The sequence below is a fragment of the Pinus tabuliformis genome, chromosome 5_2 (assembly GCF_031772625.1).
Source record: "Pinus tabuliformis cultivar Carrire ecotype Pingquan chromosome 5_2, CPIR1, whole genome shotgun sequence".
Taxonomy (NCBI): domain Eukaryota; kingdom Viridiplantae; phylum Streptophyta; class Pinopsida; order Pinales; family Pinaceae; genus Pinus; species Pinus tabuliformis.
Genome location: NC_142306.1, coordinates 511,755,067 through 511,776,303, shown reverse-complemented (window position 1 = coordinate 511,776,303; position 21,237 = coordinate 511,755,067). Strand labels below are relative to the sequence as shown.

General features: G+C 34.0%; 1 protein-coding gene across 1 annotated transcript in view; it reads left to right on the top strand.

Moving 5' to 3' along the window:
• LOC149159930 (protein CONSERVED ONLY IN THE GREEN LINEAGE 160, chloroplastic-like) overlaps positions 1–2,198 on the top strand; it is a 302,860-nt gene extending 300,662 nt beyond the window's left edge. The window contains exon 9 of the mRNA XM_089436593.1: positions 1,871–2,198. Coding sequence (XP_089292719.1) covers positions 1,871–2,009 — 139 coding nt within the window. The 3' untranslated portion in view covers positions 2,010–2,198. The remainder of the gene's footprint in view (positions 1–1,870) is intronic.
• The last annotated feature ends 19,039 nt before the right edge of the window (positions 2,199–21,237 follow it).

The following is a 21,237-nucleotide window of genomic DNA, read 5'->3' as shown; positions in this document are numbered from 1 at the left end:
CTTGGTGCTCCTAATTAAATACTAATTCCATACCCTTGTACATGACAAAATGCAATGGAAACATTGGAATCCATTGAATCCCGAATTCCAGAAAAACTGTTATGTCTGCTGGATTTTGAGTGAGATCTAAAATTCTACTTTCTCCATATGAAATCCAATGAGGTCGGAACCACTCTCAAACATCCTGAGTCATTTCATGGTAATTTTAAAAATTTAAGTAAAAGTGACATTCTCCAGAATGTCAATTTTACTTTAAGAATTTAACATTACCATGAATTGCATAGCATTAGTATGGAGATATGGTCAAATACTTGGTTTTCCTTGTCATAAATCATTGTTTACAAGCAAATTTAACGGGGAAAGCATAGCCCATATTGAGGGGGGACGCTTAGGCGTCCTCCTTTTGGGGAGTCGCATCCCCCACACTGGGGAAATGTCCCCCCCTGCGTCTCCCCGTGTCTCCCCAAAAGGGGGACGCGGGGAAACGTTTCCCCAGACGTCCCCCCATCCCGGGTGCGTGGGGTGCGCGCACCCGACCCTGGGGGACGCGTCCCCATGGAAAACTGGCTAGAAGTAACTCACATGGGTTTTACAAATGGTGCAGTGTGGGAACCATACATTTAAGAAACCTATTTTGGCAACCCTTCGAATCTTAAAACTTCTGTGTATCTTTTATTTTCAGAATCCACACCTGCAGTTCTGGAACTATGTCTAAACTTCAGTTGACTTGTAACTCACATGAGTTTTCTGAATGGTGCGGTGTGGGGAACCATACATTTAAAAAATCTATTCTGGCAACCCTTCGAATCTTGAAACTTCTGTGAATCTGTTATTTTTGGAATCCACACCTACAGTTCTGGAACTATGTGTAAACTTCAGTTGACTTGTATATGATATGCTGTGTACTTAGTAGAATTACATCCATGCTCTGTCCAGAATTTTTATTTGAAGAGATTGCTTCTCGTGCCTTTCAAAATAAAATGCCATTTATTGCAAAAGTTAATCAGAACATGTGTCGTGGAAAGACGAATTCTTGAAATATCTCAAAATCTTTGTGAAAACATGTATTTTTCATGCTCCATACATTATGTTAAGTGGATAGAATCTTGTACTAGAACTTAATATTGATTTGAGCAGCCAATGTCGCACAGCAAAGATTGCATCTTTCATCTTATAAAAGAGGAACTGATTTATCAAAAATTTTAATTCAGACATAAACAGTTGACACTTACAGTTAGAAATCGATAAATAAAAGAAATGAAAAAGTGTTCACCATAATTCAAATATTATTACCATAAGAAAGGATATAGCAAATCCAGGTGCAACATTATGCATATTCTCCTCACAATGTCTGTCTAAAGCTTTAAAAGATTAATCCTATAGAATCTTCCAGTAATTGGACGAAACACGGCTGCCTGGTATCCTGATAACAATCCATTTTCAACCTTGATGATCTCCCAGAAACAGAGTTTATTATATGACCTAATCAATGTAAGAGAAGGATCAAGCAGCAAAGTTCTGAGAGATAGAGATGCATGGAAATTAGAACTTACAGCTCATGAATTTATATTGCATTTTTTGCTTGAGAGATTGCATTGACAAATCTGTAATCATAGTCACTGTGCAAACCTGTAGAGGCTTTGTTTAGATTTGTTGATCCATAAAAAAAAAAGGATTTTAGCCCATTGGACACTAGACCATATACATAATGCATGTAAGAGACGAGTGTACTTTGATGACAAGAACAAAATGTTGATGAATAATTAATACGACGTCTCTGTATAATTGATAACAGAAAGTTTAATTTTAACTTGAAATTATCATCGTTTCACTTGAATCACATACGAATGCATTTTGTTCTTGCTGACAGGATACTAGTACCGGACTTTGGGTTCGTTCACCTGGATCTGATCCCAATGCTCGTGGGATTTTTCACATATAAAATTGCAACCTTTGTGCAAGCAATGCAAGACGTTCTTCCTACCTTTGGCGCCAAAATTCAGCCTTGACTTCCAATTTTGGAATTAGTAAGATCACAGTCGCCATCTATGATTCTGTTTGTTGTCAATATAAAGGGAAATTTGTTCATAATTTATTTAAAATATGTTGTGCTAATGGATTTGTCATCATTCTATTTGTTATCTGTAACAAATGACTAATTTGATATAATGATGGATTATATGGAATTTGTTTCTACATGCATGGAAATTGTGGTTATAATTCTTTAGATCTATTTCAAATCTAGGATTGTATGAATATGCATCCGTGGTCAATCCACTTTGTTGGAATCCAAACATAGATTTTATTATTTTTACAACAATTTGTCACTTTATTATTTTTACAATAATTTGTCACTAATCTTTTTACTATATTATGTATTCTTTATTATTAGACCATATGATACCATTTACTTACGTTTTGAAATATACCAGAATTTAAAAAAAATTTAGGTACCGACTTGATATCATATTAGAGTTTAAATAGGAGGTGGTGTTATATATCCATGTAATAATAAGCTAACCATGCTAATATATTAACAATATATATCCAGAGGGTTTGATATTTATTAACATTTATTTTATTTACAACATTATTATTATTATTATTATGTATATTAAAAATAGGTTTGTAAGAAGTTATATTAAGAAAATCAATAATAAGAAATTATCAAAATCATATATCTGGGTAGATTAAAAGTAACATAACAATATACTTTTAAGGTAGATTAAAAGTAACATAACAATATACTTTTAAGATGGACAAAGTCATATAACGGAAAAATAATATTATATATAAGAAAGAAATCAATAAAACATGAAACCTAAAAGAAATAATGTTGAATCTACCATAACCTGCCAAATTACAAGGTGAGTTCATAAAGGTGGTTTTATATAAAACATTACAACTATTTATGGGTTTTATGGTTATGTGAGAAAGAGGTGAAATAAATTTAGGCTTTTTATTTTATTACTCTTCTTTTTATATAGCATCATGACATCTTTAGTGAGGTAGGCAGGTGAATGGCTAAGCAAAGCAGTGGAAAGAAAGAGTGCGTTGAAAATGTAACTAGTACCGGTCTTCAAATTGTTGTCTAGATCTTGTAATTCTTATGTATTTGTCAAGAGAAAAGAAAAATAAAATAATTTTTATAAAACATGGGTTTCATGCTCATTTGATTATGTTTCTAGGTCTAAGCACCCATTGTGCGCTTCTAGGATTGAGTCATGTGTCATTGTCCTTATCATTATGTTCTAGACCTTTCTTGGGCGATAGTCATATAATGGAAAAATAATATTGTGTATATGAAAGAAATCAATAATACATGAAACCTAAGAGAAATAATGTCGAATCTACCATGACCTACCAAATTACAAGGTGAGTTCATAAAAGTGGTTTATATAAAACATTACAACTATTTATGGGATTTATGGTTATGTGAGAAAGAGGTGAAATAAATTTAGGTTTTTATTTTATTACTCTTCTTTTTATATAGCGTCATGACATATTTAGTGAGGTAGGTGGGTGAATGGCTAAGCAAAGCAATGGAAAGAAAGAGTGTGTTGAAAATGTAATTAGTATCGGTCTTCATAATTGTTGTCTAGATCTTGTAATTCTTATGTATTTGTCAAAAGAAAAGAAAAATAAAATATTTTTTATAAAGCATGGGTTTCATGCTCATTTGATTATTTTTCTAGATCTAAGCACCCATTGTGCGCTTCTAGGATTGAGTCATGTGTCATTGTCCTTGTCATTATGTTCTAGACCCTTCTTGGGCTTCTTATGTTAATAAAGAAAATTTATTTTCATGTAAACTTGTCGTTTATACCTCCTCTACCAAGTCAACCCCATTGAAGGGATTTAGCCACACAAAGAGACTATATATAACTGGTGATTTCGACTTATAGTGTCATCAATCAATCAAGGAATTCGATCTGTAGTTTCTATGTGAAGAAAGATTGCGAGAAGCCTAATAAGGAAGTCTATGTCATTTTAAAAGGAAGAAGAACAATGGTGAAGAAAGGAAGATAAATTTGTCTATCAAAAGAAGCCTAAGGATATACGTGCGAGAGAACTTAGAAGAGTTGCAGGGCCAAAGGAGCAAGCTAAAAATCAGAAGTTACAGAGAGGAGCTAGACCCTATTTGACTTCGATTTTGGAGTTTGACTTATGTTGACATTAGAGATCTTGACTAGAATTTGACGAGTCTTCTTGGGAGGCTGACTTGGTGGATTGGAGGAGGTCTTTATCTTGGTCACAGGATCTTGGTTGTCTCATTTGATTTGGTTCTTAAAGAAGAGAAGATTTTTTTTGGGTTTTCCCCTTGAAGAGGTTTTGCCCTCGCTGAGAGTCGACATACTGTGTCACTTATTGTCTTGATCTTCATGCTTTTGATTTTGATAGTTGCTTGATGATAAGAAGATAAAAGAAGACATCAAAGATGCCAATAAGAATTCAAACACATCACAACTAATTATCAAGATAAGAAAATATTTATGCCTTTCTGATTTTCTAACAGAGTGATCTCATTGAATTCCAAGGGCACTAAGGAATTTGTGAGCCATATTCTATTCACTTATTTAATGTTGTTATTAAAAACTCTTTAAAAAGATACAAATTTGCTGTAATTCCACAAACACTCATATTATTGCACAAATTGCAAAATCGAAGTAAAAACAAAGAATTTATGCAATATTGACCATGTGGAATTTGCAAATACGCCCTCACTACTGTCAATTGTAGCAACGGGTGCATATGCATGAGGACCGATGTCAATATCATTATACGATTGAAACTGCAGTTCCAACAACTCTCCTACTGCCATTACAAATCTTGTTAGTATATATGTGGTTCTATGCACAACATTCCTTTCAATTCTTTATTAGTTGATCACATGTGCATTCAATAATCCTCGCACAAGATCTCAAAGCCCATGCTTTCCAATTCTCATTCAATTGATCACAAATCCATTCTATAATCCTCGCTCAAGACCTTGAAGCTTTTATACGATCAAATACTTCACAAAAATATATCTCATAAATTTATTAGATCAATGTGTTCTTTGGAAATAACCAAATTAGAGGGCTGCAAGTTCAATGACTTGATAACCTAAATAATAATGATCAATTTGTTCATACACTTTTAGGCATTCTAGATTCCTAAAACACGATATTCACAATGATGGAAAGGATTTTTATGGTGTTTTGCAAATATTAACTCGATGGAAATGTTTGGGCATTCTAGATTCCTAAAACATCATGATATTTGCAATGATGGAAAGGATTTTTATGGCGTTTTGCAAATATCGACTCACTGGAGGTAAAATTTACTATGTTGTCTTATCCTTGTAATCACTTGTGGTAGATTTAACATTAGCCCATTTTGGGTATCATTGTGTACTAATAATGGAATGGATAAATGGTCAAACACAAGATTCATTGCTTTGTCCTATTCTTGTCATCACCTATGGATAATTTAACATTAGCCCATTTTGGGTGTCGTTGTGTACAAATAGTGGAATGGGTAAATGGTCAGATACAATTGCAATCTTTTAGAAATCCTTCTCTAATAGGTTTCAAGATCAAAATCATGGGCCCTTGGAGAATACATTTCCTCACATACCCTTCAAAAAGTCAAAATACTTTTAGTAATTGGTCATGAGTTTGAAACATTGCTAGTTCACATACAACTTGATAACTTGATAACAACAGGAGGATTAAAGTTTTGTATACTACTTAGTTAACTAATAACAATGAGGGATGTTGTTGAGTTCTTATTGCAAATTGATTGCATACTATTATCATAACATGGATGGACAATGTTTACAAAGGAAGCAATTTAGGAGATGACCAACCACAACAAAATAATAGGAGGAAGAATAACATATACACTTCATGATTAGGTTTGTTTGATGATATCCTAAAACTTAATATTAAATGGGGCAATGACTTGTATAGATGCATCACCCATTAAAGGTTTATGGTACCATAGTTGGTAGTTTTGAGTATTGTGCCATAATATGTGATGCACACTATAGTTTTTCTCTGCACATAAGTTAGTCATGCCGCATGCACAGGGTTCTTTGTGGCACAATGTTTTGTGCCCCACGCCAACTATTTTTGTATTGTTTCATGGATTGTATTGTAATGCATAACACACCCACTTTTTGTTAAGGAATCTTTTAATTGTAATAAGTTAGTGGAGATTGGTAACTATTTTGTACCTAACTAGTCGACAATGAATGGGGTTATAATTTTTTAGGTTGTTATGATTGTGCTAATATAAAAGGGTGTATGAGGGAAGATTTAGGTGGCCTTTTCAACGTTCATAGAATTAAAGAAGTGTGCTCTAAAAGAGAATGTGATATGGTAGAGTGAATGCAATGTATGGATTCGGTGTTCTGAATCAAGATTACGAAATATTGGTTGATTCTTCCTTTAGAAATGCTATGTGTTGTTAATGAATGCTTTGTGCGAATGTTTAATTGCAATGTTAAGGATTTAAAATACTATTATGAATTCACAGAGTGTCTGATTTGATGAGTTCATATAATTACTGTAAGTGTCTTGGGTGAGACCTTATTCATCTAATGAATATTGAATATGTTGATCTTATGGGGTATTTGTTGGTCCATTCTTTCTAACCTTGGGTTTGAAACCTTATGCCAACAAATTGGTTCCATAGTTGAGATCAAACAATTAGGTTCTTCATGAAAAGATGAAGATATGATGTGGAAGCCATCCAGAAAGGAGATAGAGGATTGGATATTGGAAAAGTAAGAAGAGTTCGCACAACAAGAGACCAAGAACTTACGAGTCAACCCTGAAAGGTACATGTACTCAAATTTGCATGAAATTTTATTTGGTGAGTTTCCTTGTCTACTGCACGATTGGATAAAAAGACATGTAGTAGTTAATCCTATATGGTAGGCTTAGGAACTAGTGGTTTGGGGCCAATAAATGGTCATTAGGTTAAAGAACCTAGAAAATAAATGGACTAGGGAAATTGATTTATGGTTTGAAAGAGTTAAAGAAGGGAATGTGGTCTTTTAGTAGTGCAAAAAGAAAATTTGAAGCCAACCCTAGAGGATGATTGATGGTAGAATTTCACATTGGATCAAAATGTTGTTTGTTAAGAAAGGGTTGATGCACATGGAACTTGATAGGATAGATGCAAAAAAACCCCACTAAAAGGAGAGGGTATGAAAAGGAGGGGGAAGAGATAAGGCAAGTTGAGACATGTAAAGGATGGATGTGAAAGAGTAGAAATGGATAAGAGAAGAGTGATATGCAAAAAAATTGAGATTAGTGAGACATTCAATAAAGAAAAGAAAGAGTAAAGCCAAGGGATGAGAAAAGTATAATTCGGAGATCTAGGATGGGTATTATTACACACCGCTAGTGGGTGACCCTTATAGGAGAAAATTTCTTCGAGATTTGTCTTTAGCCGGTAGCCAACAACCCCTTACACCCCACCAGATAGATTGATGTGCCACCATTATCTGCCATCTGAACCAACCCTTATGTGCTCTTGCCCATCATACTCGTATGTTTGAAGGTGGGCCTTCCAACCCTGAAGTTATGGAATTTCATTATGTATTTGGGTATTTTTGCTTGCTTATCATGGACACTTTTGGGCATGGATTAGTGGGGGGATTCGACAAAAAGAATGGGCTTGGTTTGTACTCTTGTTCCCTAGTCCCAATTGGTGGTTGGTCTTGTATCCTAGTCTCATGGGATCTCCTTTATTAGCTACTAGCTTTAGGAGTGGCACTACATGGGAAACCCCAATTTGGGCTATGTGGTCCCACTTCCGCATATATCACTCTCCTTTGCTCATTATAACCCTTTTCACATATTTCCCATCCGGCTCCACTTTTGTCCATTAGGTCCACAAGGAGTTAACCTCCCACTCCCCTTGTCCACACTTTGGGTTGGATTTGGAACGATGCCTCGAAGGTTGATGCAACAAAAAAGAAAGTTAAAAGCATAATTTGGCCACTTACAATAGGAAATGTACCATAAAATGCAAAAGATGGCCAGGACATAAGAATTTAGCGCTTGGGCAAAAGGCAAACATGAGCTCTACCCCTTATCATTATGGCCATCACCCTGGTTCCTAGGACCCCTATGTGAGCCCCCTGCATCATTTAGGAACCCATGATTGTCCCAACCCTTGATGGGTGATGAACTTCCCAACCTTAAGGGGGTATTCACTACTATATCATACACATCATGCTCTTATTCCCTAGAGCCCCAAGCAGGTAAAAAAGGAAAAACCAATAAAAGGAAAAAGGCATATGAAGAAGGGTGGAAAAAACAAAGGTCGGGGTAACACATGTACCTCAATTTCTCACTCCTACATCTATACACCCATGTGTGGGTTTCCCTCATTATAGCTACACTTGTACCATGGCATGCGACTTTGAGTCTTCCCTATTTCCCCACTCCGTTCCGCCATTATTTCACATGACACCAACCATTTGATGGATCTGCCATGGATCTATCACTCCCTTAGAGGTTGAAACCACCTAATAGTGTCCTTTACTAACATCCCTCTTGAGCTTGGGGACACCTGTACATTCTAAAACCCATTTGGAAGGGCATGCCACTATGAAGTGTCCTTTGGTACCCCTTATTTGCAAGCCTATTTACTCAATTTCTCTAATGAATCGTTGTACTAGAAGATTAGGAGACACATTAGATCTTATACAGGATTGTAGGCGGGCCTTCATCTTGGGCTTGACCTTCCTATATGGGATCCAAGCCCTCCAGAGAGTCATGATGGAATTTTTAGGGTAAGCGTTGAGAGCCATGGGCCTCTACCACAACAAAGCAATGATTAGACATGCCATGGGCTTCATCAACACCACATATTTGTTGCTCATGCCCCAACTATACAGAGATGATGACGCACTTGGACCAAATTGCCTATCCAGCCACACACTTGTGCTAGACACTTGGCAGTTGATCCAGAGCCCAGACGGGGTTTTGTCTCACCAAGGGAGACATGGGAGGGCTTATGTCATCATTCTAGCCCTTATTGATGGAGTGTGGACATGTTCGATTTAGTTGGAGACCCATGAGACCATTCATTATGCCTCACAGGCACTTGGGAGCACCACAAACGTTTTGCCTGTAAACCAATGGGCCAACCCCTTGGTCATCAGTTTGAGATTCCTCCACTTCATCTTGCCACATGGGGGACTTATCTAGGCCTTCCAGCAATCCTTTTGCGCCATTTTTCTATCATTCTGGCCTCATTAGGAAGACTTATTGAGTACTTTTGACCTATTTGGTGGGCTTGTCAACAATTTTATTGTTATTTTGCTTATTAGAGTCACTTTAGGGGGATCATTAGGCTAATTAGACCCATTTGCACATTTGGAGGCTTATGTAAATTAGAAATGAGCCTCATTTGTTGAACATCATCATTTGGATTTGGATTTTCTATTGAAAAAGAATTTAGACCTGCAATTGATGGACACAGTTGGAGATTTTTTAGCATTTTGATGTTATAAATTAGAAATGAGCCTCATTTGTTGAACATCATCATTTGGATTTGGATTTCCTCTTGAAAAAGAATTCAGACCTGCAATTGGTGGACATAGTTGGAGATTTTTTATGCATTTTGATGTTTGAATTTCACTATTCTTGTCTTGGAGCTTCTTTACTGCAATTGTGATGGATGGATATACTCACAATCTTTTGTAAGTGCAATTTTGATATTATTTCATTATTGTTGCATGTATAATGTATGGAATATATTTTAATAATCTCATTTTTGTGCCCTAATGTAATGTGAAATTCTTAAAAGCATTGGATTATTGTATTATTGCATGCATTATTCATTGGAGAATGTTAATGAATGTTCTCACGGGTTGGTTTAATCATGCAACCTTGAAAATCCATCATCTCTTGCCAAATGAAGTATAAATTCCTTTGTTGTTGGGTAGTTGCTTAATTAGGGCTAGCGAACGCTGCATAAGACTCCTTGAAAGAGAGAAGTTCCTTCATCAAAGTTATTCTTGACTCCATTTCTCCCAATTGGCTAGGCACTAATCCTCATCCTAGTTGATCACACCCTACTTTATTTCTCTCTCTTTATCGATTTTCTCCCCTACCCCTTTATGATCTCCTAGGGTCTAGTGTGATAAGCATTAGGGTGGTCCATTGGAAGAGTGAGTTGGCAACCAATTGCGCTGGGGTTTTCTCTAGGTGCCCTCAAATCTTGAAGCTCATCCTGTGGCTAGATTTGGCGAAACGTCAAGCCCTAGCTCCAACATCATTTTTCTCTTAGGCTTCTTTGGTTAGTGGCTTTCTATAGGTCAAATACTCTTGAAAGCTCGTTGGAGTTAATCATCCTTTAACCTCCACCATCCTTGCTTGATGTAGGTATCTTGTTGTTCTTGAAATATTACAACCCTAGGCCTTGTTTGGATTCTCCTAGGTTTCTCTTGTGGTCTCAAACCTTCACATGTTTATTATTTCACAAAACTGTAAAGAGAGGTCCTTTTATTTCTCTAGGAAGCCTAGATCTAGGTAGTATCCTTTGTATTGACTATCCTTCTTCCTAAGTCATGGCCTCCTTCCCATAAGCCTTTCTGGGAGAGCCCTTATCTTGCTTTTGAAGCAAGCAAGCCATTATCTGAGCCTCTCCCTTGAATGGGCTTTGGAAATCACACAATACCTAGTCATTGATCTTATAATTCTAGTGATTTCCTTCATATCGAGATTCATCCTATTTGTCAAAGTTCGTAAAGAGCGAGGGACACTGACTGAGGTGACAACGAGTTTTTGTCCCATTGTTGTCATTTGGTTTAGTAGTTGTCCCTTAGGTACCCCTCCTAGGACCCTTGCTATATTGTGTGGCAACATTTTTGGCATCGTTGTCGGGGACATGAGACATGTGCCTTGTTCCCTTACGACAATATTGACATATATTTTGGTGAATCCATTGGAAGAACGAAGCCTTAGTTCTTCATTCAAATTTATTCAAATTTAAAGTCAGTGCTTGTAGGGTGAAGCAAACATCTATCGAGGCATTAAAAATTCATCGTGGCGACTCCACATTCGCTCTATAGGAAAGATAATGAAGAATGGTTGATTGTGGAAAGTAAATTGTCCATAATCTTGATCCTACATTAGAGAAATTTTGAAGTCTAAAACAGGCCTCAAAACAAAAATGTACAACAAAAATAAACTTTATAAGAACCACTATGACTCAAGATGATGATGTCAACCATGGGGGATGATTCACCATTTTTGGAGTAAAAAAGTAAAAGGATTAAAAAAATAAATAAAAACTATTTTTTCAACTCATATTTTCAGCTTATTTCCCTACTGTTTTACTCAAATGTCAAACAAGAGCACTCATTGGATACAAAGTTTAATTCCTCATCCATGTAGTACCCATGTTGCATACTTTCGATAGAACCTACTACAAACAATGTAAACTTTGAAACGGGAACTGATACTGTTACCCGTTTTGTAGAGATAGCAAAAAAGTGACCCGATTTTGAAAAAGGTTGATGTAGAACACACATGTTTTTTTTAGAGCAAAGTTTTTGGCATTTTAAGTTTTTTAATTTTTTTTTTATGTACATTGCGTTTTAGAATGGTAGTGATTTTCATGTTGATTTAAAAAAGTGGTTATTCTGCATTAGACCCTTTTTTTAAAAGACCTATTTTTTTGACTTTAACTTTTCTAATGTATGAAATGTAAATAATTATTTTGTAAATTTAATAATTTTGGAAGTGGTCTTCCTCTTCATATTTTCTTGTTTTTATTTTTATTTTTATTTTTTTTGTAGTGAGATTTTTATTGATTTGCATATTTAAATAAGAAGGTCGATATTTTTTATTTTCGATAGTTTACATATTTATACATCGTTAATTAAATTTTCAATCCAAATGAAATAATTGTCTCTAAAAAACAAATATAAAATTATATATAAAAAGAGACAAAAATAAAAAATAAAAAATGTTAAAAAAATATTTTATAAACCATAAAACAATTTGGAAAAAAAAAAAAAAAAACAAAAGTAAAAAAAAATATATATATATATATATATATATATATATATAAGTCAGTAAAAATTGAAGAAAAAAAATTAGCAAAAACTACGAAAAAAAAAAAAAAATGTTAAAAAAATTATCTCACAAACCATAAAAGAATTTGGAAAAAAAAAAAAAAATTAAAATATATATATATATATATATATATATATATATATATATATATATATAAAGTAAGTAAAAATAGAGATATTAAAAAAGAACATTAGAAAATACTGGGAAAAAAAAACAAAAAATTAAAAACAAACTAGTAAAAAAAAATAGAACTTAATCAAAAAAATTTAAAAACTAATAAAATTAATATTAAAAAAACCAAAAATAAATTCAGATTATAAAAAAAAAAAAGGCTATTTTTATTAAAAAATGTAATTATTTTTTATTAAACATAGATATTTTATTTAAAAAAAATCAAAATTTAAATTTTTTAAACCATCTTTTTTATTATTAAAAATAATTTTTATTTTTTATTTAAAAATAAAATTATTCAACATACCTTTCATATTTAAAAAAAAAAAAAAAAAATTTACCTATATTTTATATTTAAAAAAAAAAAGTTTAAATTTACATTTTTTTTAAACAATGTTTTTTTATTATAAAAAAAAATTAAAATTATTTTTTTTTAAAACAATTTTTTTTGTTATAATAAAAAACAATTTTTTTTTTAAACCAATTTATTTATTTATTTTTTTAAATTTAAAAAATTAATAAAAATATGAGCATTAATTTCTTATTTATTAAAAAAAATATTTTTGGTGGCCCTCCCACCCTCGGTCGCCCGAGGTGGCGCTGCAGTGGGCAGCTGGGGGGCGGAGAGCCTGCACGTAGGCCACTTCGCCCACGACAAAGCCACCACGGGCGGAGGGGCCTAGCCGGGGGGTGGGCTGTCGATACGGCAGCGCCACGACAGGCGGCCGAGGGTGGGAGGGCCACCAATTTTGTTTTTTTTTTTTTTAATAAATAAGAAATCAATGCTCATTTTTAAAATTTTTATTTATTTTTTTAATAATTTTTTAAATTTTAAATTAAAAAAAATAAATTGGTTTAAAAAAAAATAAACTATTTTTTATTATAACAAAAAAAATTGTTTCAAAAAAATAATTGTTTAAAGTTTTTTTTAATTTTAATTTTTTTTTTTTTTTTTTTTTTTTTTTTTTTTTTTTTTTTATAATAAAAAAACATTGTTTAAAAAAAATGTAAATTTAAATTATTATTTTTTAAATATAAAATATAGGTTTAATTTTTTTTTTTTTTTTAATATAAAAGGAATGTTGAGTACTTTTATTTTTAAATAAAATATTAAAATAAAAATAAAAATAAAAATTGTTTTTAATAATAAAAAAGATTGTTTGGAAAAAAAATGAAATTTTGATTTTAAAAAAAGTAAAATATCTATGTTTAATAAAAAATAATTACATTTTTTTTTTAATATTAAAAAATAGGCATTTTTTTGGTTTTTTTTTATAATTTATTTTTTTTTTTTGTTTTTTTAATATTATTTTTATTAGTTTTTAAATTTTTTTTTATTATTTTTTTTTTTTAAACTATTATTTTTTTTTTTTTTTTTTTTTTTTTTTTTTCAGTTTTTTTTAATGGTTTTTTTTTTTTTAATTTCTCTATTTTTACTTATTTAATATATATATATATATATATATATATATATATATATATAATTTTGTTTTTTTGTTTTCCAGAGTCTTTTATGGTTTGTGAGATAATTTTTTTAACATTTTTTGTTTTTGTTTTTTTTGTTTTGTTTTGTCTTTTATATATATTTTTATATTCGTTTTTTAAGTAATCAACATTTTAATCTTAATTTTAGTAGTTTTTTTTTTTTTTTTTTTTTTCACCTACTTAATTTTTTTTTTCTTTTAAATGTTTTTTTTTTTCTTTTAAATATTTTTTTTTATTTTATATATATATATATATATATTTTGCCCTTTTTTTTTGTTTACAAGAGAACTCCTTTTTTTCCCCATTTTTTAAAAATATTTTCTTTACTATTTAATTGTTTATATATATATATATATATTTTAATTATCACTAATTTCATTATTTTGACATTTTTTTTTTTTTTTTTTTTATATGTTTTTCCTTTAATATATATTTTAATCTATGTTTTTTTTTGTTTGTTTGTTTTTTTTTTTGTGTTTTTTCATTGTTTTTTTTTTTTTTTTTTTAAATTTTATGTTTTCATTATTTTTTTAAATTTAATGTTTTTTCGGGGTCATGATAAAATATTTTACTTTTGAAAAAAAGTGTTCTTCCAAAATTAACCCTTTTCGTTTTGAAGGTGTTTTTTGGATAATTTTTGCGCAAAAAATCGGTTTTCACCGCCATTTTTAAAACATGTTGAAAATTTACCCAAGAAAAGAAAATGTGTTATTCAAGCATCAACACTTTTCACTTTTAGCACTGTTTTTGATGTTTTTTCGGGGTTTTTTGGCCAGAGTTCCCGTTTTGAGTTTATAGTTCCCGTTTCAAAGTTTACATTGTTTACATGAAAAATGAGAAATACATGAAAAAATGTGATTGCAGTCACGTTTTTTTTTTTTTTTTTTTTTGTTATTTATCTATATAATGTATTTCTCATTTTTCATGTAGCATAGTCCATCGAAAGTATGTAACATGAGTACTCCTTGGATGATGAATTAAATTACATATCTAATGAGTGCTCCAGCTTGAAATTTGAGTAAAATTGTAGGGAGGTAAGTTGAAAAATTAATTTTTCCTTTTTTTTTACCTATTAAATTTGATGATGTCATATATTCTTATTTTATTATTTCCACTATTATTTTATAATATTCCTTAAGAGGCCCATTTTAGACCTCAAAATTTCTCTAATGAAAGCCTCCATATGTTTTGGGAAATACTGGATGGGTGGAATGAGCTTTGTGAGCATGTAGTAGAGCATCAAGATGAGGACTTCTTACTCAATTTCTATATTAAAACCAGGATAGACCTTTATAGTATAGAACATGAGTATGAAGAAAATCCTATAGATTATCTCTTCTTTGAGCTTACCTATTACACTAGTGCATTCAAATCCTTGTGTCATGCAATTAAGGAAAAACATGGCACCCTCTAGATGAAATCATAGAATATTTGGATGACCAAGATGACTGAGAGAGCAAGAAAGATACAGAGGAGTTGTCAATTGCAAATTTGGAAATTAACAATGATGAACTTGAAAACATCTCCGAAGTTGAAGATGGGGATCTTGATCTTGAGAGCCTCCAGGTGTTGCAAGAGAGGATGGTGGAATATGGAGAGTCATGCAAGCAACATATGGAAAAATATGGTGCCAAGGATCTTTTCTCCCATTTATATGAGCAAGCAGAGAGGCTCTATGATATGAAATGTGAATACAAGAACCTTATGGATGCTCTCCTCCTGGAAGTGTGTTACCAAACTCATGTAGTAAATCCCTGAGGTATTATTCTTCAAGAGAAAGAGAAAAAGGAGGATTCCTCCCTGCCTAGCAATGAGGATGATTTTGAGGGAAATCACGAGGAAGCTATGGAAGATACTTGGATCGCTGATTTGGGAATTAGATATAAATATGGTACGAATGAAGACCCCATTGAAGTCGACAAGGATGAAAATGATGAAGTGAGGCCTTTCATACAAGAAAGGGTGTTTGATGAAAATCTAGAAAATTTGGATATTGTAGCTCCCTGTGAGGTTGACATTTCTCGTTTCTTATGCATCAATGAAGGAAAATGGGAAGTTGGCAACCATCATTTTAGCAATGACCCTATTTATGATACTGACAAGGAAAATGAGGTGGAAATTGATTTTCCCTCTCTTCAAGACATTACTCACAATGACATACCTATTCACACCATTAAGAGGGAGGATAATTGTTTTCCCATGCATGAAGAAGGTATGTTGGAAGTAGCTAGCCCCATTTATGATACCAATGATGGCACTTCCAAGAGACTGAATTTCCCTTCCCTTCTTCAAGATCCCAATGACATAGCTACATTATTCATGAACCCTTCCCTCACCTTTTCTTATGCCATCACTAATATTGATGATCTCCTCCCTCTCTTGAGTATGATGTCAAGGAAGAGAAACTCACTACATGCTTCGCTTCTTCCCAGTCATATCATCAGGGTTTCGAGCACACAATTGTTGCTTCTTTTCAATGTGACCATCATATCGAGCTATCTATTTGTTGTGTCTCTCCTTGTCCCCTGTCCCCTTTTCCTTCCCATCATGACCTTGACGCGACCAAGAAGCTTGAAACTTTGAAAAATGATAGTGATAGGGAGTTTTTGGGCTTGGTCATTCATCATCTATTTTGTGTTTGTAGGAAAGGCTCTAAACCTCTAAATTAGTATCTTTCCCCTCATCTATGACTCCTTTCCACCCCACATGGGTATCATATTTTCCCACCTCTCGCCCGCATCATCTTCCATATGATTGTTTCTATTTTTTCTTTTGGGTTTGTTGCATAAGTGATCATATAGGCATGCATTTTCACATTGCCTAATCATATGTTGGTTGCATTGGCTTTATGATTTCACTTAGGATTTACTTGATGTATTACACATGTTAGGGTAGGATGCATTGCATATTGGTTTTTGCATTAGAACTAACATCATATTATGTTGTCATGCTAGATTAGGTGCATCTAAACTAATTATGCATTTAGATTAAAATTGTATTTAGAATTAGATTTTATTTCCTGTTGATGGCCTAACGAAAGCATGGGCAATCAAAGGACACCATAAAAACATGTTGCCCCATGTGCTTAGCCTTTGATATGTAGGTAACAGGTCTATAGTCCCAAGAGATTGTCGGTGTTCTCATGACCTCCACATTCAAGTACATGATTTGTGCACTCCACTGAGAGATCATGTCTCAGTTGGAGCCAGATGTTACCCACCACTAGTGGGTGACCCCTATAGGAGAAAATTTCTCCAAGATTTGTCTTTAGACGGTAGCCAACAACCCCTTGCAGCCACCAGATAACTCGACGTGCCACCATTCTCCGTCAACTAAGCCAACCATTATGCGCTCTCGCCCATCTGTTATGCTTGTATGTTTGAAGGTGGGCTTTCCAATCATGAAGGTATGGCTTTTCATTATATAATTGGGTATTTTTGCTTGCTTATCATGGACAATTTTGGACATGGATTAGTGGGGGGATTCAATGGAAAGAATGGACTTGGTCTGAACTCTTGTTCCCTAGTCCCAATTGGGTGGTTGGTCTTGTATCCTAGTCCCATGGGATCTCCTCTATTGGATACTAGCTTTAGGAGTGGCACTACATGGGAAACCCTAATTTTGGCTGTGTGGTCTCGCTTTCTAACACCACATATATCATTCCCCTCTGCTCATTATAACCCCTTTTCACATATTTCCCATCCGGGACCACATTTTTCCATTGGCTCCACAAGGAGTTAGCCTCCCCCTCCCCTTGTCCACACATTAGGTCGGGTTTGGAATGATTCCTTGAAGGTTGATGCAGCTAAAAAGAAAGTTAAAAGCATAATTTGACCACTTACAATAGGAAATGTACCATGAAATGCAAAATATGGTCGGGACATAAAAATTTAGTGTGTGGGCAAAAGCCAAACATGAGCTCTACCCCATATCATTATGGCGATCACCCTAGTTCCTAGGACCCCTATGTGAGCCCCCTACATCATCTAGGAACCCATGAGTGTCCCAACCCTTGGTGGGCGATGAACTGCCCAATCTTAAGGGGGTATTCCCTACTATATCATACGCATCATGCTCCTATTCCCTGGAGCCCCAATTAGTTAAAAGAAATCAAAATAAATAAAAAGAAAAAGGCATATGAAGAAGGGCAAAAAAAACAAAGGTTGGGGTAACTCATGTACCACGATTGCTCCCTTCTAGATCTATACACCCATGTGTGGGCTTCCCTCATTGTAGCTACCCTTGTACCATGGCATATGGCTTGGAGCCTTCCTTGTTGCCCCACTCTGTTATGCCATTATTTCACATGACACCTACTATTTGAAAGATGTACCATGGATCTGTCACTCCCTTAAAGGTTGAAACCAACTAATAGGGTCCTTTATTAACTTCCCTCTTGAGTTAAGGGACACTTGTACATTCTGAAGCTCACTTGGAAAGGCATTCCACTATGAAGTGTCGATTGCTACCCTTGACTTGTAAGCTTATTTACTCAATTTCCCTAATGAATAATTGTACTGGAAGGCGAGGAGACGCATTGGATCTCATACAAGATTGTAGGCGAGTTTTCATCTTGGTTTGGCCCCACCCTGTACAACATCCAAGTCGTCCAAAGAGTCATGATGGAATTTGTAGGGTGAGCGTTGAGAGCCATGCGCCTCCACCACAACAGAGCAATGATTAGCCACGCCATGGATTTATTCAACACCACATATTTCTTGCACATGCCCTAACTATGCAGAGATGATGATGTACTTGGACCACATTCCCCAACCAACCACACAATTGTACTAGACACTTGGCAGTTGATCCAAAGCCCAGACAAGGTTTTGTCTCACCAGGGAAGGCAAGGGAGGGCTTATGTCATCATTCTAGCCCTTATTGATGGAGCGTGGACATGTTCGATCCAGTTGGAGACCCATGAGACCATTCATTGTGCCCCATAGTCACTTGGGAGCACCACAGATGTTTTTCGTGGAAACCAAGGGGCTAACTTCTTGGTCATCAGTTTGAGAGCACTCCACTTCATCTTGGCACATGGAGGACTTATCTAGGTCTTCCAATGACCCTTTTGCACCATTTTTTCTTTCATTTCGGCCTCATTAGGAAGGCTTGTTGAGTACTTTTGAGCTATTTGGTGGGTTTGTCACCAATTTTATTGTTATTTTTCACATTATAGTCACTTTAAGGGGCTCATTGGGCTAATTATACCATTTGAACTATCATATGCTCATATAAATTAGAAATGAACCTCATTTGTTGAAGATCATCATTTGGATTTGGATTATCTCTTGAAAAAGAATTCAAACTTGCAATTGATGGATAAAGTTGGAGATTTTTTATTCATTTTGATTTTTGGATTTCACTATTCTTGTCTTGGAGCTTCTTTACTGCAATTGTGATGGATGGATATACTCACAATCTTTTGTAAGTTCAATTTTGATATTATTTCATTGTTGTTGCATTCTAATGTATGGAATATATTGTGATAATCTCATTTTTGTGCCCTAATGTAATGAAAAATTCTTAAAAGCACTAGATTATTGTATTATTGCATGTGTTATTCATTGGAGAATGTGAATGAATGTTCCTAAGGGTTGGTCTAATCGTTCAACCTTGAAACTCCATCATCTCTTTCCAAATGAAGTATAAATTCCTTTGTTGTTGGGTAGCTGCTTAATTAGGGCCAGTGAAAGTGGCGTAGATGTTATCACTAAAAAATTGATCATCTAGCCTAATTTACTAGATGGATCGAAGTATACCATGTGAAGCTAATTGTACCATAGTAAAATTGCTTTCACTGTGAGAAATTACTTAATAAACCATTGTTTTACTATTATTCCTTGTTAAATTTGACCCAATCATGAAAATAAACAGATAAATCATTATTGATCTTACTTTTCTCTAAGAATAATTAATTAATCACTAATTAATTATTATTCTTTGTCAAATTTGACTAAATCCCTTAGGAATAATTAAATAAATCATTATTTGTTTATTATTCCTTAAATACTTCCTTGAGATGATAAATAAATCATTTATTTATTTATTATTTCTAAATAAAAGTTTAAATATTTTTTCCCTCCTAAACAAATATAATAAAATATTCCAAGTGGTTATTCTAAGAATGAGATCAATAATATTTTATTATTGCTCATTATTCGAGGATAACTCAATATTTTGTTATAAATAGAAGGGTTTTCCATTCATTATTCACTTTTGATTATTTTCACTGTTGCACTCACTGTTGTAACTCAGATTACTTTCATTGTCGCACACCAAATTTTTGCTGGGTTTATGCATTATAGAGGAGAGAGACTCTACACAAGCTGAAGACGTTTGAGGATAGCCAAGAACCCATCCCATAGAGGGGGACTGATAACATGACATTTGAGGATAACCAAGAACCCATCCCATAGAGGGGGATTGATAACATGACATTTGAGGATAGCCAAGAACCCATCCCATAGAGGGGCACTGGTAACATTTATCTGCTCTCTTCACAGGTGTTATAATAAAATTATTCTTTACATAACTGGTTTCCATTGGATAATTGGGGTTATTACTCTTTCTTTTGCTGTTTAACTGTGATTGTGGCATAGAGCCGAACTTTGCAGTTTTTGTTTCTATCAGTTGTTGCAGATCTACAATGTTTACAATGTTGAGATTGTTTGTCATCCACAATCTTAAGTGGGTTCTTTTCGTACATCATTGAGAAGAAAACACTACAACAATAGAACTCCTTGAAAGAGTGAAGTTCCTTCATCAAAGTTACGCTTGGTTTCATTTCTCCCACTTGGCTATGCACTATTCTTCATCCTAGTTGATCACACCCTACTTTTTTTTTCTCTACCCTAACCCTTGATGATCTCCTAGGGCATAGTGCGAAATGCATTAGGGTGGTTCATTTGAAGAGCGAGTTGGAAACCAAATGCGTCGGGGTTTTCTCTAGGTTCCCTCAAATCTTGAAGCACATCCTGTGGCTAGATTTGGAGAAAGCTCTAGCCCTAACTTCAACATCATTTTTCTCCTAGGCTTCTTTGGTTAGTGGCTTTCTATAGGTCAAATACTCTTGAAAACTCATTGGAGTTAATCGTCCTTTGAACTCCATCATCCTTGCTTGACGTAGGTATCTTGTTGTCCTTGAAAAATTGTATACCCTAGGCCTCGTTTGGATTCTCGTAGGTCTCTCTTGTGGTCCCAAACCTTTGCATGTTTATTATTTCTCAAAACCATAAAGAGAGGTCCTTTTATTTCCCTAGGAAGCCTTTATCTAGGTAGTATCCTTTGTATTGACTATCTTTTCTTCCTAATTGTAGGCCTCCTTCCCATAAACCTTTCTTGGAGAGCCCTTATCTTTCTTTTGAAGTAAGAAAGCCATTATTTGAGCCTCTCCCTTGAATGGGCTTTGGAAATCACACCATATCTAGTCATTGAACTTATAATTCTAGTGATTTCCTTCATACCGGGACTCCTCCCATCAATGAAAATC